Source organism: Xyrauchen texanus, chromosome 17, assembly GCF_025860055.1.
Source record: "Xyrauchen texanus isolate HMW12.3.18 chromosome 17, RBS_HiC_50CHRs, whole genome shotgun sequence".
NCBI lineage: Eukaryota > Metazoa > Chordata > Actinopteri > Cypriniformes > Catostomidae > Xyrauchen > Xyrauchen texanus.
Genome location: NC_068292.1, coordinates 42,656,354 through 42,673,510, shown reverse-complemented (window position 1 = coordinate 42,673,510; position 17,157 = coordinate 42,656,354). Strand labels below are relative to the sequence as shown.

Here is a 17,157-nt window from a genome sequence, read left to right as displayed (position 1 = left end):
TCCGTTGCGTAAGAAAGTATTTCCATGCACAAATGCGTTTTTATGACCATACTCAGTTTTTCCTAATTTTTTTCATTTACTTGTTCACTGAACTGTTGTATATAAGCAATAATCACACCCGCAATCGTGCTGTATGGCCCTATATCAGCACTACTGGGATTACCTACGACACTCAACCTGCGGCCGAATCACAGCAGTGCTGATATAGGGCCATATCGCACTCTTGCTCATGTGATATTGCTTAAATACAAATCTGTAATGGCAGAAGAGGAAGGATGTGTTGGATAATATAAAAAGACTACGATGTGTATTGCACATAATTATCCTATCCTACCCCCTTGAACTCCAAGAGGTCACTGTTGGGATGCCTGATCAAAAACATATTGCAAAAAAACAGGTAATAAATGTATAGGGATGTGACGGCTTATTGTGGAACGATATAGACTTGATTCACGCAAGCGTCGTCTTTGATTTTTTAATGGACATGACAACGAGGCTGTGAGGGATAGATGTATCTCTTCAATGGCACAAATGGTATAAAGCTGTTTAAAGCTCCTAAATCACATCTGATTTTCCACAACTCGTGCTTTCTGGAGTTCTTTGTATACTGAATGTTCTTGGACAGATATTTTATTAACGTTTTGTCCGTGGAACGATCCAAAAACACTATAAACTGCATTGAAGAGACTGTACGTCTATCCCTCATAGACTCATTGTCATTCCTATTAAAAATCAAAGATGGCGCTAGCGTGAATAAGGTCTATGTCTTGGTTTAAAAATGTAACGAAGCGCATCGTGATGATTGGAATTTTTTAAAATTCATTTGTACTTATTTTCACGGCTGTTCTATCCAATACGTGCCGACACACGCACACATTTCGAAAGCAATCTGTATCCTTTAAAATGTATGTAATCATGTGAAAGCATACATCTAACCTAATTCTGTGTTTTCAGCTGAGCAGAATTATTCATATGTTCATTTTTCAACTGTTCTTTTAGTTACATTTTACTAGTGTTGCAAATGCCTTAAAAGTAATAACAAAATAACTTTTAATCTTCAATCTTAAACTTTTTTGATTAAGGCTTTGTTTAAAGTATCGTGAAACTAACCGAACCCTGAATTCAGTATCGTTAACCAAATTGAATTGTGCGATGAGTGAACCGTTTACACCCTAATAATTAATATAATAAGAGAATAAAATACTTACGTGACTTTTTTGTTTTATAATTTGACTAAATTGTGTATTTCTAACACTGATGTAATTACACAAAAGATTGCTGTGACTGCATATAGTAACTTAGGGTATATGCTAGGCTAGCAGGCTTGCTAAAATAGCTGGCTAATCAGCTGGCGGTAATGCAAAATTAGTGTGCTAACCGCTTAGCTTGCGAGCAAATTGAAAACCATAACACACACCCAATCAAATTTAAAAAGCGTACTCCTAATGTTTCATTTGTTTACACGATACATGTCATACAACCCTGATACAAAAACAGCTTTAACCATCCTAAGCTGGTTTGCTGGTCAGGTTGGGAGACCAGCGTAAACCACCTTAAACCAGTTTGAACTCATGCAATGTATGTTACTATAACAAATTGATTTTGTGTGCCACGTTTGCACCTTCTTTAGGGAACCGCTGGTGCCCCCCCCTTACATGGCACGGCTATGCGATGGACACCTTGGATATATGGTTTTTGCGCCTCTGGGTAAGGATGTTTTGTTCACTTCTCATTTGATTTTAGAACACTAATGGTTAGGTTTAGGTTACATTTTTAGGTTTGGGAAGTTTGTTTTACTCATTAAAACCTCCATCTTAAATTCACCTTAAAAACCTCATCTGATTACAACACCGTTTCATTCGCTTTTGTCGCCCCCCGCTGGACATTTCACTGGGAAACTGCAGTGAATAAGGCACGTAATTTTGTTTTGCGAAAATGTAGCCAAGGTCAAATCATGTTCATGAGATCAGGCTGAAAATATTGTATTCTAGATAGGGACTGCATATAGTAACTTGTGTAGCATATACACTAGGCTAGCAGTCTAATCAGTTAGCTAATGAGCGAGCTGTATGCAAAGTACACATGCTAACTTGTTAGCTTGTAAACAAACTGAAAAAACAGAAATGAGAAAAAATGTTTCATTTGAATATTTATTGATTTCTTTATAATATACTGTATGTAATATAATAGGCTATGTGAAATTTAGCCCTGCTAAATAATCAGCTTCAACCAGCCTAAGCTGGTTTGCTAGTCTTAGCTGGCTTCCCATCCTGGCCAGGCTCATCTGTTGGCTGCTTTTGATGGGGTTTTGGACACTTTTCAGTTGGTCAGGCTGGGAGACCGGCTTAAACTACCTAAAGCCAACAAACACCAGTTTAGGCTGATTGAGGATATTTTTTTCAGCAGGACATTAAATGTCATATTAAGAAAACATCAAAGCAATTTTGTAGGATTTTACAGAACAGAGAATCCATTAAAAGATCTTTCAGCCAATAGAATTGCTTTGAGGTCCAAGAAGGATAGGATTATGCATGGGATAATGTTGTACAACACCAGCCAAGAAATGTGCTTTAGAATATTTTTCATTTTGATATTTTCAATCTTGTACTGTTACAGGAAAATGCTCTGTGCGAGGCGCAATATACATAACAATTGACAGCTCGCGGCCAGAGGGTTTGGTGCGGGGTTGCGGTAAGGGGAGGAATGATCACAATTCATCAACAAAGCTGTCCGGTTCCAATAAATCATGTCACTGAAGATCACAAGAACTCTTACTCAATTCACTGTTGCCGTGACAAGCGGTACGGCCCATGCCTCGCCCTGCACTGTCGGTCAATCTAAAGGACTTTTAGAAATTGACTGAGCATAAACACCCCCTTGTGCTACTTTTTAACCCACCAGCAGCCCTCTTTGTGCCTCTTAGGTACTGCTTTTAAAGGAATAGTTCAGCCAAACAGCATCATGGCTTTACAAATTTGAACTCAACAGAAGAAATATCCAGAGGGCCGCTTTCAATAATGGGAACTGGGGCTGTAAAGCTCCAAAAATAACAAAAAAGCATCGTAAAAGTAGTCCATATGACTCACATGCTATATTCCAAGTCTTTTGAAATCATCTGATAGCATCTGATAGCTTTTGTGAGGAACAAACAGAGTTTTTAAATAGTTATTTAGTGAAAATCTTCCCCCTCAACCATAGCTATCAAATCTCATTTGCAGGCATGTTCATTTCAAATATGACGCATCGCTCCAGGTTTGACGAACGTCACTACAAAAAGTTCTGGAAAACTTGCCGCAAATTGGCCACCCATTATTTTCACATGCAAATGAGCTAGCGAAGCACCACAAATGTTTGCCAGAAGTTTTTAACTCAACACCCGTACCGGTGAACCTGCAAGAAACCTTTGGCAACAACGAAGAGTTTGCCAGCAAGTTTGTGGTGAGCTTGCCAGAACTCTACATTTTTGTAATGGTGGTTCTCCGTCATCTCGTTATTGACATAAACATGGCGTGACATCTCTTGGTGCGCCGTATTTTAATTGAACGAAGTCACAGAATCGGACTGAACTCTGGTTCTCAAGTTGAACTTACTGATTCAAAGATTAGTTAGTGGCGGTTTTCAAGTTTGAAGCTCATCTGGCCCATAATTGGGCTGATTAGCCGGAGAGGGATGAGGGCCGACTGGAGACTGCAGTGCGACAGAGAGAGAGATTTACAGGCAGACAGTTCAGTTCTGCATTAAACTATTATTTATATTGTCAAGCCGGTTCTCGCTTCTTCCTTTCCATTAACACCTTTACACTGGTGCCGAAACCTGGGAAGGAGGAGGGATGTGCCGTATTGTTTTTGCGCTACCATCCACTCTAAAGGAGTAGCCGCGGCCATCCGCAGGAGGACGGAGGAGCCCGGCCGCCTGGACGCGGAGGAACGGCCGCTGACCGCGGGAGGAGGAGGGGTTCCCAACCATCCGCCTGGAGTGGTTACCGCTGCCAGGGGCGGGGTAGACCCCTACTGTCCACCAAAAACGCGGCGGAGCATTCCGTCCGCCAGGAGCTGGAGGACTACCTCCGTCGTCCCTTAGAGGGCGGATGAGTGGCCGAGGACCAAGCTACGGCGTATCGGAGAACCGGCAAGTAAGTGGTTTTTTTTTTCTCTCTCTCTCTCTCTCTCTCTCTTCTCTCTCTCCCACTGCCGCTCCGTGTTGGACTTTTCCCTCTCTTTTTAAATGTTGTGTTACTTTGGCACGATCACAGTTACGGCGTGTAGGTGCCACATTTATTTTTTGTTTCCCTCAACTATTTTTTGTTTTGTTTCTCACACAAATCTATCATATAGACTACTAATTTTGGACTACTAAGGGGCCGTTCACATCGAAGGTGTTTTTGCGTCTGTCTTCAATTGTTTTTCTAGATACCGTGTCAAGTTAAAAAGAAGTCTGTAGACATCTGTTCTGTTCAATTAGTGGCGTTCTTTCTTCACACAAGTTTTAAAACAAAATTTCAGCAGCATATGGGTTAGGAAAAACGTGAGAGTGAGGCCACGCCCACTCTAATACACCTTCGTTTGAAAACGCATGAATTTCTCTACGTTCTCACCTCTCTTTCGCACTAAAACAGTGCTTTCCTCCACCGAAAAGGTTGACTTTCCAAAACGCTCTCCATGAAAATGATTCGAGGTTGCAAACAAAAACAAATTTGTGTGGACATGCCCCGAGTAAATGATGACAGAGTTTTAATTACTGGATTAACTGTTTGTGAGGACAGACTTACCATGGACGATGAGGTAGACGTGGGCCGTACGGGGCTGGTTTCTGGCCTGGAAACTGCACATGTAGGGTCCCTCATCAGCCACCATCACACTCTCAATCTTAATGGAGAATTCGCTGTTGTTGTTGTTCACCAGAGAAACACGGGGGTCCAGGGACCACTTATCTGTGCCCGTAAACAAGATGTTGGTGCGGTTTAACCACGCCTTGTGTGTGACCTCCTCATCAATCTTGCATCTGAGAAAAAGTGCAGATTGAAAAAAGTTTGTGGCAGACAGAATCGACTAGATATAGTCAATAACAGTGATGTCATTGATGTCAAGTTTACCAGTGTAGCAGGCATCAAATCTTTAAAATGCACTCAGAGTTTTATTTTAGACTCTTAGAAGCCAGAATTGTGTATTATATTGTTTTATGTTATATCTATTAAAAAAAAATATCAGTATTTTGGTGATTCCACGATCGCGGTGCCTCCTAGGCCTTGACTTCTTGCATATCTCAGGCAATAATATTTAATTTGTATTTATTAGATTTCTTTCTTTCTTTATTTTATTTTTTGTGGCAGCATTAAGAGAGTGTCACTTTGCACTGCATTGGGGTGAATGTGTTCAAGTAACAGGGTTGAGTCAATATTTCACTCCAAAAAGTATTTAAGCCTATTTTTAAGATTCACGCTTTTTAATTTCAAAATAAAATTCAATCAAATTGAAATGAATAATCTTTAAGAAAATCAAATGAACTTAAAATAAATTTGATTTTTATAAATTTTATTAAATGTTCTAAATTCGATGCAATTTTGTAATGAAATAAATGTATAATGTATATTTTTTCTAACTAATAATGAATTGCTCATGCACACTGTGATTTAAGCATGATAGAAATTATAGATTTACAAACTAATGCATAAAAAAACTAATATATATATATATTTTTTTTTGCATTGTAGATACTGTTTTTAACGTTTTTAATTACTTTTTATAATTGATGTATGTTGTCATGAAGGTAATTTATCTTAATTCTAAATTGTGATTTAAATTCACTTAAGATGTCTATTGGCAAATGTAAGTCAGTGGGATGCAAAAGGCACTGCAATCATGGAATTACCCATTCAGAACAAACGTTCTGATCACAAAGTCCGCACAAGTTGGTCTATTATTGTGGAAAAATCTTTTAGAGATAATCCTGCTCCTACAGGAGACATTCAGACAAAACAAACTGTAATTGTTCATTTTAGATGTAAGTCGATAGTCAATCTTGACCAGAATAAGATGCACTGCGGACCAGACCTTATGCTGCAATTCAAAAGCAATCAAAAGCCTACAGTAAATCAGACCCAGTAAACTCAGTCGCACCAATAACACGTAGTACCCATGTTTTGCCTCTAGATGTCACTGCTCTGCTCTCATATTTAAATGGAGAAATGGTGACACATTTAAGCAGTAAATATCACTCACATTCATGTCAGCTTTGACTTTCAGCATATCAAACTGTGATATCACATCAAATTCCCAGCGTAGGTGTGTGGAATAATAAGATGGTGCTTTTGAGTGTGTAAAGCCCTGACAGACAGTTCAAGAGTTCAACTGCTGGCTGACAGAATGAAACCAAGTCATTTCTGCCCGTTAACTGGCAAACAAGAAACTAGAAAGAGTCAAATTCATATTTTAAAAATGCACTCTTAACTTGATGCCTCTGATAGGTGTTTAGTGGTAAAACCATACGGGTTGGGCGTTATGACGGTACTCTTATTATTGCTGAAGTAAACTATATAGTACGTATACTGTGCACAGTATGTACGTTTTCTATGTGCTAAGAACTCCTGGATGACCACAACATATACATCTGCAAAATGCCTGTAGTATAAACAGTAGAGCTGAAGTAGCCCAATATCAGCTGGGATTCTTAACATCTCTTTCTTGACTTATTATTGTTTAATTGCAACAAATTAAAGTAATAGTTTCGGCCATCAATTACTCACCCTAACGTCCTTCGAAACAAGCTTGTATTCAGGAGATATATATAGCAGAATGCTATTAGTTATTAACACGTTTTAGCATGTTTTAGCACTTCGCTAGGCAGTGCTAGCATATGTTAACATGATGCTAGCACGTTTTTAGCATGTTTAGCACTTCGCTAGGCATTGCTAGCATGTGTTAACATGATGCTAGCACGTTTTTAGCATGTTTAGCACTTTGCTAGGCATTGCTAGCATGATGCTAGCACGTTTTTAGCATGTTTAACACTTCGCTTGGCATTGCTAACATGTGTTAACATCATGTTAGCACATTTTAAAATGTTTAGCACTTCATAGGTGATGCTAGCATGTTTTAGCATGATGCTAGCATATTTTGTAGCATGTTTTAGCACTTCGCTAGACGTTATTTATTGATCAAGGTTACATTAGGAAGAATTTATTGATCAAAATATAAATATTAGAGGGGTTGTACATGCTTGTTTTTATTATTGGGAGGGTTACCCCCCCCCCCATCCCCCCTTGAATCTAAGCCCCTGGACGTATGTCCAAGTCTGGTCCATGTCCAACGGAAGTGAACGGTGATCACAGCAGTCAAGCTTGATTTTTTGTGTGAATACTGTCTTAAATGTCAGTCTGTTCCCACAAAATGTATCATATGACTTTGTGAGACAGAATATAGTCCATGGGTCTCATGCAATCCTTTTATTATGCTTTTATAGTTATTTTTGTCCTTTTTAGAGCTTGGGAGCCCATGGTCCCCATCCACAATCATTGTATAGAAGCAAGCAGCCTAGACATTCTGCTAAACATCATTGAATTAAAAGCACAAAATAACCTTAATAAAACATGTCAATGAGAAACAGATCAATATTGAAGTCCTTTTAACTGTAAATCACCCCTTCAACTTTCACATTCTTCTTCTCTAGTTATTGCTGATTGGCATTCTTTGGGCATATCGCCATGTACTGGCAGGGAGGAGAATTTAAGTAAAAATGGACTTAAATATTTATGTTTCTCACCCGAACCTATAGTTTAGCTTCAAAAGAAATTGATTAAACCACTGGATTCATGTAGATTCCTTTTATGCTGCCTTTATGTGATTTTTGGAGCTTCAAAGTTCTGGCCAGCATTCACTTTCAATGTATGGAAATAAAGAGGGAGACCCTGAGCAAATCTTTTTTTAATCGATTCGAATCGACAGCCCTACATTACCAGTGGGTTTTCTTTAACCATGTTTTCCATGTGACAAATGAAATGAAGGATTTACCTCAAAATGACGCTTTCTCCTTCCAGCACGGTAATGTTGTCGGGCACATGGCCGAACTCGGCTGCCTGAGCACTGCTGGGCCCTGCCAAAGAAAACGAGATGGTGAGCATACAGCAGTTTATCCAACAACAGAAGGTCCACTCTCTCCCAGACTCCCTCAGGTGGCAAGGCGGATGCTGAGTACCGCATTGATCCTGGTCAGTCAGGATTTGTTTTTGTGCTTTTGCTTAGTTATGTGTGAGGAGAGAATAATATGACCGCAGACAACAGCGTGGAGCTGTCAGTGTTGACCGGCGGTGGGTTTGAATAATGATTGGGTTCTGCCCCGCGCGCTGCCTGGCCGTGCACTCATCGAACAGACCTGATAATGAGCCCTGGGAAAAGGATTCACGCGGCTAGCGGTGGAGCGTGAAATGAAGGGACAGCCGCTGCAATGTCAAGGATATGAACGCACAATCTCACATACAAATACACACACGCTGACACTTGTATACAAACACGTAGCCGTTCGTAAAGGTCATTGTTTTGTGTTTACATTTTCTTTTTAAGTACTACCATGTAGCATTAAAGGGGTCATGACATGAGAAATAACATTTTCCTTGATGTTTTGACATATAAGAGGTCAGTCTCTGCTATAAAAACATACTGAACGTTTTAGAACTCAAAGCTCTCGGTCCAGAAAGAGCATCGGTTGTTTCCACCCTGCGAAAAGGACTCGTTTTGAAATCGGCTACATTGTGACGTCACATCATCTGCCTCTATGATGTCATGCAGAAGAAGGCTTGGGGATGCACATTTTCCCATATTTAAGGAGCAAATTTATCGAGGGAGAACCCAGTGAATCGTTCAAGGGTGTTTCCTCAGCTGGCGAACATCGCTTACGGTGGCGTGCAAAAGTTTGCGCACCCCTGATCAAAATTTCTGTTGCCGTGAATAGCTAAGCCAGCAAAACATGGCCTGATTTCCAAAAGGCACAAAGTTAAAGATGACACATTTTTTTTTTTATATTTTAAGCAATTTTACTTTTTTATATCCATCTTTTATATCCAGTTTTCCTACAAAAAGGAAAAGGGCCCTGAAGCAAAAGTTTGGGCACCCTGTATGGTCAGTATTTATTAACAACCCCTTTGGAAAGTATCACAGCTTTTAAACGCTTTTTCACGGCCAGCTAAGTGTCTTTAATTCTTGTTTGGGGGATTTCCGCCCATTCTTCCTTGCAAAAGGCAATTCTTGGGCCTTCATGCATGCACTGCTCTTTTGAGGTCTATCCACAGATTTTCGATGATGGTCAGGGGACTGTGAGAGCCATAGCAAAACCTTCAGCTTGCGCCTCTTCAGGTCGTCCATTGTGGATTTTGAGGTGTGTTTAGGATCGCTATACTGTAGTAGATGCCATCCTCTTTTCATCTTCGGCTTTTACAGATGATGTGATGTTTGCTTCCAGAATTTGCTGGTATTTAATTTAATCCATTCTTCCCTCTACCAGAGAAATGTTCCCCTGTGCCACTGGCATCAGCACAAGCCCAAAGCATGATCGATCCACCCCCGTGCTTAACAGTTGGACAGGTGTTCTTTTCATTCAGTTCTGCACCCTTTTTTCTCCAAGCATACCTTTGCTCATTGTGGCCAAAATGCTAGATGTTAACTTCATCAGTCCGGAGGATTGTTTCCAAAATGCATCAGGCTTCTTTAGATGTTCATTTGCCAACTTCTGACGCAGAATTTTGTGGCGAGGACGCAGGAAAGGTTTTCTTCTCATGACTCTTCCATGAAGGTCATATTTGAACACCGTAGAACAGTGCACCACTACTCCAGAGTCTGCGAAATCTTCATGAAGGTCTTTTGCAGTCAAACAGGGGTTTTGATTTGCCTCTCTAGCAATTCTATGAGCAGTTCTCTCTGAAAGTTTTCATGGTCTTCCAGACCTCAACTTGAACTCCACCGATCGTGTTAATCGCCATTTCTTAATTACAATACGAACTGAGGAAACGGCTACCTGAGCGCTTTGCTATCTTCTCATAGCCTTCTCCTGCTTTGTGGGCATCAATTATTTGAATTTTCAGAGTGCTAGGCAGCTGCTTAAAGGAGCCCATGGTTTGAGGAGTCTGAGTGTTTGTAAAGCTTTGAAATTTGCATCAGCTGGCCTTTCCAACATTGACTATGAACTAGCCACAGCCCTAACAAGCTAATTAAGATCTGAGAGCTCAAATCTCTTGGGGTGCCCAAACTTTTACATGGTGCTCCTTTCCTTTTTTTCCACTCTAAAATTGTGCAAAACAAAAATAATACACTTATCTTGCTTAAAATGTTGTAAAGAATGTTTCATCTGTAACTTTATGCCTTTTGGAGATCAGTTCCACTTCTATTCACAGCAACAGATATTTTGGCCAGGGGTGCCCAAACTTTTGCATCCACTGTAATTCCTGACACTGAATGCGTAATGAAACAGGGGAATCCCTGCACCGACTGTCCATTATAACACTCTTGTAGTGGCCTTTTCCTATAAGCCAGGGCAAGGTGGTAAGATGTTCGTTTAATGCGTTATTTTTTGTGAAATGATTTGCACTGAATTAACACGTTAAATCGACAGCCCTAATTTTAACATTTGTATTACAGACCCGCCAACATATACACACTTATTCACCTGATAGCGCATTGGACTTTGGATTCGACGACCGCGGTTTGAGTCCATCCAAAGACACATGAATGCAAAAGTTGCATAGAAGTGACACAAAATGACATGGTTGCCTCAGTAAATGAGTATTCATTTTGCTTTACATTGAAACACTATCGGTTAGGGTTAGGTGTTGGTTAAGGGTAAGGATGTCTGTTATGTTAAATCTTTTCGGACACTATTGGTTAGGTTTTGGGTAAACTTTTTAGGGTAAAGGTTAGGGAGGTATGTTTTACTTGTTAAAACCTCCATCTAAAATTCACCTTCAAACTTGTCTGATTACAAATTCACTTTGCTCGGTTTTGGCGCCCCCCGCTGGACATTTTACTTGGAAACTGCAGACAAATGTGTAAGGAAGCTCATCATTTCAGTTTTACAAAAAAACGTTGCAATGCTCATGGAAATTTCATGAGACCAGACTGAAGAAATAACATTTAAAATAATAGGCATGTCATGATCCCTTTAATGTAACTATAGACAATAGATTTCATTAGTTAAAGATTAACTGTAACATTCACCTTCACCACTAACATTTTTAGTTCCCAGAACATTCTAGAAATGCTAGGGTTTGTTTCCCAAAACACACAACAAATAGAACACCTGTTTAAACACCTGTTTAAGGTTGTACATGATCAGCTGGACTGGGAAGAGTAATGGACCGAATTTTACATAGCAACTGGCCCAAAAAGTTGTGTGTGTGGGGGGCTCCCACACACACAACGCATTCTGCATAACGCGGCAGCTCATTTTAGCTTATCATGGCCCATTCGGCACATTTCGCGGCCGAAGTTTCTCCCGATGGCCAGTCCTCCCCGTCGGCCCACCGGGAAAATGCCCGGTATGCCAGATTACCAGTCCAGCCCTGTACATGATCGTTCACTTTTAACCTATTAAGTCCGAGAACCTTTCTGCAACCATGCTGCAATTTAAATAAACTGATAAGCAAGTTTCGCATTTCCTAAAACAGTTTAGTGGAAACATCCCGTCGCTTCTCTTCATTTGCAGTAGATAAATAACAATAATACAAATTCTTGCTTATATATTAGGTGGTACATAATGTTCTTTTCTATTGACAGCACGCAACTAAAGTTGAAAAATAATGTAAAGTGTGAAAGAAAAATAAAACCTAAATAGAACCATTAGAGAACGTTCTCTATAGGTTCTTTTTATGTAGTTTACAAAGTGTTCTCAAACAAAACAAAATCATTTCAAAGGTGATTGAAATGAGATTGGACATCGTCTGTAGACAAATAAAGTTTCATTTCAAAATTCCACAAGGCCAAAAGTACCCATAGTTGAAGAAACACACCGAAATCATATTGGGATATGAATTGACAGACATGCACTACTGAGAACAGACAACATTAGACGAAATGTGAATTTGCTTAGGCTGTTTGCACGTGGCACAAGACGAAATAAAGTGGGCAAATTCCTTTTTATTTTTCAAATGGCATTCTTGTTCTTATCTATTCAGGGTTTTGTCATATATGCTCCAATTTCCTATGCAAACAGAGATTAGTGCACCCTGAGTGCGCTATCGAAGCAGAGGCCTCTCTCTCTCGGTGTGGTTCTGTCGCAAGACACGTCAACACTGCCAGCGTGGCACCAGGGCTGAGCTCCGTCTGCAAGTTCTGTTTATCATCAGCCCGTCATAACCAGTGCTGTCCTTAATATCTGCTGGCCAATATTTGGTTGCCTTGCCTGCGAGGTTTAATATACGAGAAACCATTGAAGTCAAGGGGTAAGAAACACCCGGAGGTTTTCGCATTTAATGCAGGGAGGCATGCAAAGCCAGTGAACCAACAGCTCGCCAAGTGTGATTTGAAAGAGTGAAGCAAGGCATTTACAGATTTTATTTTAATACTTATTTAAAAAAAATATATATATATTTTTTTATTTTAGTGTAGTTTTAGTTAGTTTCAGCAAGTTATTGACAGTTTCAGTTTAGTTTTTATTTCATAGGCACTTTTATAAGTCCATTTCCCAGTCCGTTTCTGCAGATTTGCTCTATCTAACATTAGGAAGATCAGACTCTTCCTATCTGAGCACAGGGGTGCTTTAAGGTACCTCTGAGCCCATGGGCTCGCTGGTCCGCTGAGGCCCCTTTCAAGTTGCTGAATGGGGGGCTTGAGGGTGCAACTGCAGTGCAATGAACAAGCACTACACAGGCACCTTTAACGCTTGTGGACTGTCACCATGTCAACAATCGCTCCTCCAATTGGGCCCCATTGGAGTTGTAGGCCCCTGGGCTTCAGCCTGCATAAGCCCCTGTCTGAGCATGCTACACAACCATGGCTGGACTGGTAATCTGGCATACCGGACATTTTCCCGGTGGGCAGATGCATTTTGGGGCTGATCAGGGGTGGTCTGACCATGGGGAGAATCGAGTGGACCAGTGGGACTGCCGCGAAAATGTGCCGAATGGTCCGCGATAAGAAAATTAGCCGCCAGACATCAAAATGGCGCCGCGATATGCAGAAAAGGACTGTCCAGCCCTGTACACAACTATAGGTTTTTGTTATATATAAACTGGGCAGTGCTCTTCTGGCAGGACTTTTTGCAAGTACAGTCAAACCTCAACAATTGATCCACAATGCGGCAGCAAGATTGGCCTACGACAAGACCAAGAGAGCTCACGTCACGCCATTCTCTTTAGCGAACCGCACTGGTTGCCAATGGCTGCTTAAATCAAGTTGATGTTCGCTGACATAACAATAATTGGCTCCGCACACCCCACCTAAACTCGATACTTCACGATTTCCAAAAGCTTACGATCGGCGGGTGAGCAGTGCCTCGTGGTGCCATCTCACAGAGGACATTTTTTTTCTTTCCCGGACCTTCAATTCAACTGTTCCTCACTGGCGGAACGACCTGCCAATCTTCACCCAAGCAGCTGATCCTCAAGCCACCTTGAAGCCTCAAAGCTCTTGACCCATTCACACACACATACACCAATGGCGGCAGAGCTACTATGCAAGGCGCTAGCCTGCCATTGGGAGCAACTTGGGGTTAAGTGTAACTACTTTTTTTAGAGTAAGGTTAGTACACTAATCGTACACAAATTGCATAAAGCTGCTTTGTGTTCTCAACTCAAATGACCAGCAATGACGATGCCAAATTAAGTTTTCTCTACTTGCCGCACACAAGGGCATGGGCTGATCTGAATCAGAGTAATTGTTTAATCATCTCCATTATTTTCAAAGACAGGTGCTTCTACATAATCATGCGTGCGTGCATATTTCAAAGATTCAAGGAGCTAAACAGCAATATCTAAATTAATGTGTAGCTGTTCGGTAATGCATGCTACCATATTACTTAGGGCAGTATGGTTTCTGCATTATGAAGTATGTATACTATGCTTAGTGTGCACATTTTCTGCATGCATGGAAAACCTGTTACTAAATGTGCCCAAATATGCATACTATGTAGATCAAGGGCTATGTTCAGAATTGCATACTAGATTACTACTTACTGAATACTGTGCAGTATACAATGTATTTAGCATACTATTTTTTTTTTTTTTAAATGGGATAAAATAGTATTGGGTATTGCATAGAGGAAATGCAACTTGTGCACAGTATAGGCAAGACAAGGCAAGGCAATTTAATTATAAAGCACAATTAAATACAACAGACTGTTGACCAATGTGCTGTACAATAAAATAAGCAATAACAATCATAAGTATACATCAAATAAGCATAATAAACAAGGGGTCAAACAAATCTCAGCTCAAAGTTAATTAAAAGCCTCAGAGAAAAGATGAGTTTTTAATTGATAATTGAGATAACATCGCTGGAGCTGTTCTAATATACAGGGGTAAACTGTTTAAAAGCTTTATACGTAGCATACTGCAGAAATGGTAAACCGTAACAGGAAAATGTTGGAAATTTTAGGCACAAGACATTAAATTTAAAGGGGTCATGGTCATCGATATTTAGACATATAAGAGGTAACTGTATTATAAAACAATACTGTACATTTCAGAACTCAAAACTTCCTCCTCAGTCCAAAAAGAGCATTTATAGTTCCAACCTTTCTGAAACGTCTCGTTTTGAAAACCGTGTGTTCGTGACGAGGCATTGCTCAGTTGTATTTACATGGCGCACTACATGCATCATCCTACCCTTGGCCCCACCCACTGGCCCTCAGTTCGTATCGTAAACGGAGAGGGAGAGAGACGGATCTAGGGCGACCAACTATCCTTACTATTTTGAAACTTTTGTGGATATAATGAAATGGGAGCCAGCTGTTATGTGACAGCTGTGCAGTGTGTAAACCTCACTCCAATGGCCTCAAGAGGCACACTAGCAACTGACGCTAGAGGCTGTAGCCTTTAGCATCCTCATTTGCACCGCCTCACATGCCTGAGACGCCGGTTCGAGTTCTGTTTGGAGCAGGTCGAGCAGGACCAGCTACCTTACATGCTTTACACAGACATCTTTGACCTTTGTCATGTATATCGTGCTGCTTTTAAAAGATGTGGCGTCAACGAGCACAAGCTGGACGTCTTTGACCGTTTCGATGTGTTTCGAATGTCTGGCAAACTGCGCCTCCGTGCATCTATGTGTGTGCATCATGTTTTACAATGCAACGGACTGTGTATGTGTGGCTAATATCAGCATGGACCGCTTGTGAACCAGTCATAATATGAGTCAAGCTTTGCAAAGGAACTGATATTGAAGAATGGAGCAGTTAATAACACTTGACTGCAAAAACGTAAGTAAACCGTGTCATTCATGAATATTTCAAATGTCATGTCTGTTTAATCATGTCAGTTTATGTTGCTGAGTGTTGACAGTTGTGCTTGAGTGAAGTTTAATATATTCCGATGCAATATGTTGGATGTACGTTATGTGTAAACCCTGAAATGTAGTTTTATAATGTTGTGGAGCTTGTCCATTCCCTTCTGATTGAGTTTCAAATATAGTGTATTTGAGGGACTGTACGATGTTAGCCAATCAGAACAGTAGGCGTTTATTTTGAAGTTTAAAAGCTTTTGGGGTGGTCGGTGGGTTCACCAACTGACATTCCCACATGCCGCACACCACTTGTGAACGTCCCCGTGAATGACCGGCCAAAAGAAATGGGCCATTATACGTTGCAAAGACTTTTCGTGACATTAGTGGCCAGCCATTGGATTATAGTGAGCCACCTGGAAGAGTGTTTCCCGACGGCTCTTCGGCATTAACAGCTGAGTTGTAATCACTTTGGTTTGAGTGTCCTGCGTTATTCGATACAACCGCTCTTTAATAATAGAAAAGTACGGGTATGTGAGCGCAAGACCGTGCTGGAGCTGTTGGAAATCAATTACTTTCACTTGGTCGAAGGCGTGTTTGAGGGACTCGTCACGCGACTGCTCCAGAGGGAAGTCCCCCTCAGGAAAGCCCCTGAAAGTGGGAATTCCCTCTGACCTTGATGGCCCTGGCACCTTCTCCCCAGCTATAGTATCACACATGACCACACCCCCACGCCACAGTACACAACTGTATTCATTATTGCAGTGCACTTCACATGATCTTCCATACTTGCAAAATGCAAAAAGTTAAAAAAAGTGCAAAAAATGTAAAATATCCACATTTATTTCTGACATGCTAATTGGACATAACTCACTGAATAAAATATGCAATATAATAAGGTTACGTGATAATGTTGCATTCCTCTCTTTGAAATGTTGATTGTTGCTAAATGTATGCTGTATGCTGTAGGATGTACTGCACAGTTTGCTAGTATTACTTTCCAAACGTTACCAGACTGTTTCTAATGTGCTTTAAGGCTGCAGAATTTCAGTTGCTATGCACTTTAGGTTAGTCTGGATGCAGAACGCATTTGAAAAGCGAGGATTTTTTCTTATCTTTTTTATTTGCACATTGATCTTGATGTATGAAACAACCTTGTAGACGTCCTGACGCATAACAGCACAGCTCAATGAATCTTGCACGAAACGTACTGTATCGAGGTTAATTCAATTCAGTATCGACGCACGCACACATGCATACAATCTCTTCCTCATTTTCCTCACTTGAGTACTCGGCATCAAAAAAAGTGACGTATGCACACATGCTAAAACCCCAGTGCATTGTAGGTTATAAAACAGAGGGGGTTATTCCCTTTTCTCTTTTCAATTCCTGCCTTCACTGCTCAATTGGCACCTCAGATTTCAATACCGGTTTCCGGAAAGCCCAGTTGCCCAGCTTGGTGTTATGTCTTAGCTTGGGCAACAAACACACACACACACACACACACACACACACACACTCGTTGTGTTTCCATGTTTTATGGGGACTTTCCATAGACATAATGGTTTTTATACTGTACAAACTTTATATTCTATCCCCTAAACCTAACCCTACCCCTAAACCTAACCCTCACAGAAAACTTTCTGCATTTTTACATTTTCAAAAAACATAATTTTGTATGATTTATAAGCTGTTTTCCTCATGGGGACCGACAAAATGTCCCCACAAGGTCAAAAATTTC

General features: G+C 40.6%; 1 protein-coding gene across 1 annotated transcript in view; it reads right to left on the bottom strand.

The window, feature by feature from the left end:
- LOC127657747 (igLON family member 5-like) overlaps nt 1-17,157 on the bottom strand; it is a 217,903-nt gene that overhangs the window by 22,003 nt on the left and 178,743 nt on the right. The window contains exons 2-3 of the mRNA XM_052146626.1: nt 8,007-8,088; nt 4,769-5,001 (exon numbers count right to left, since the gene is read on the bottom strand). Coding sequence (XP_052002586.1) covers nt 4,769-5,001; nt 8,007-8,088 — 315 coding nt within the window. The remainder of the gene's footprint in view (nt 1-4,768; nt 5,002-8,006; nt 8,089-17,157) is intronic.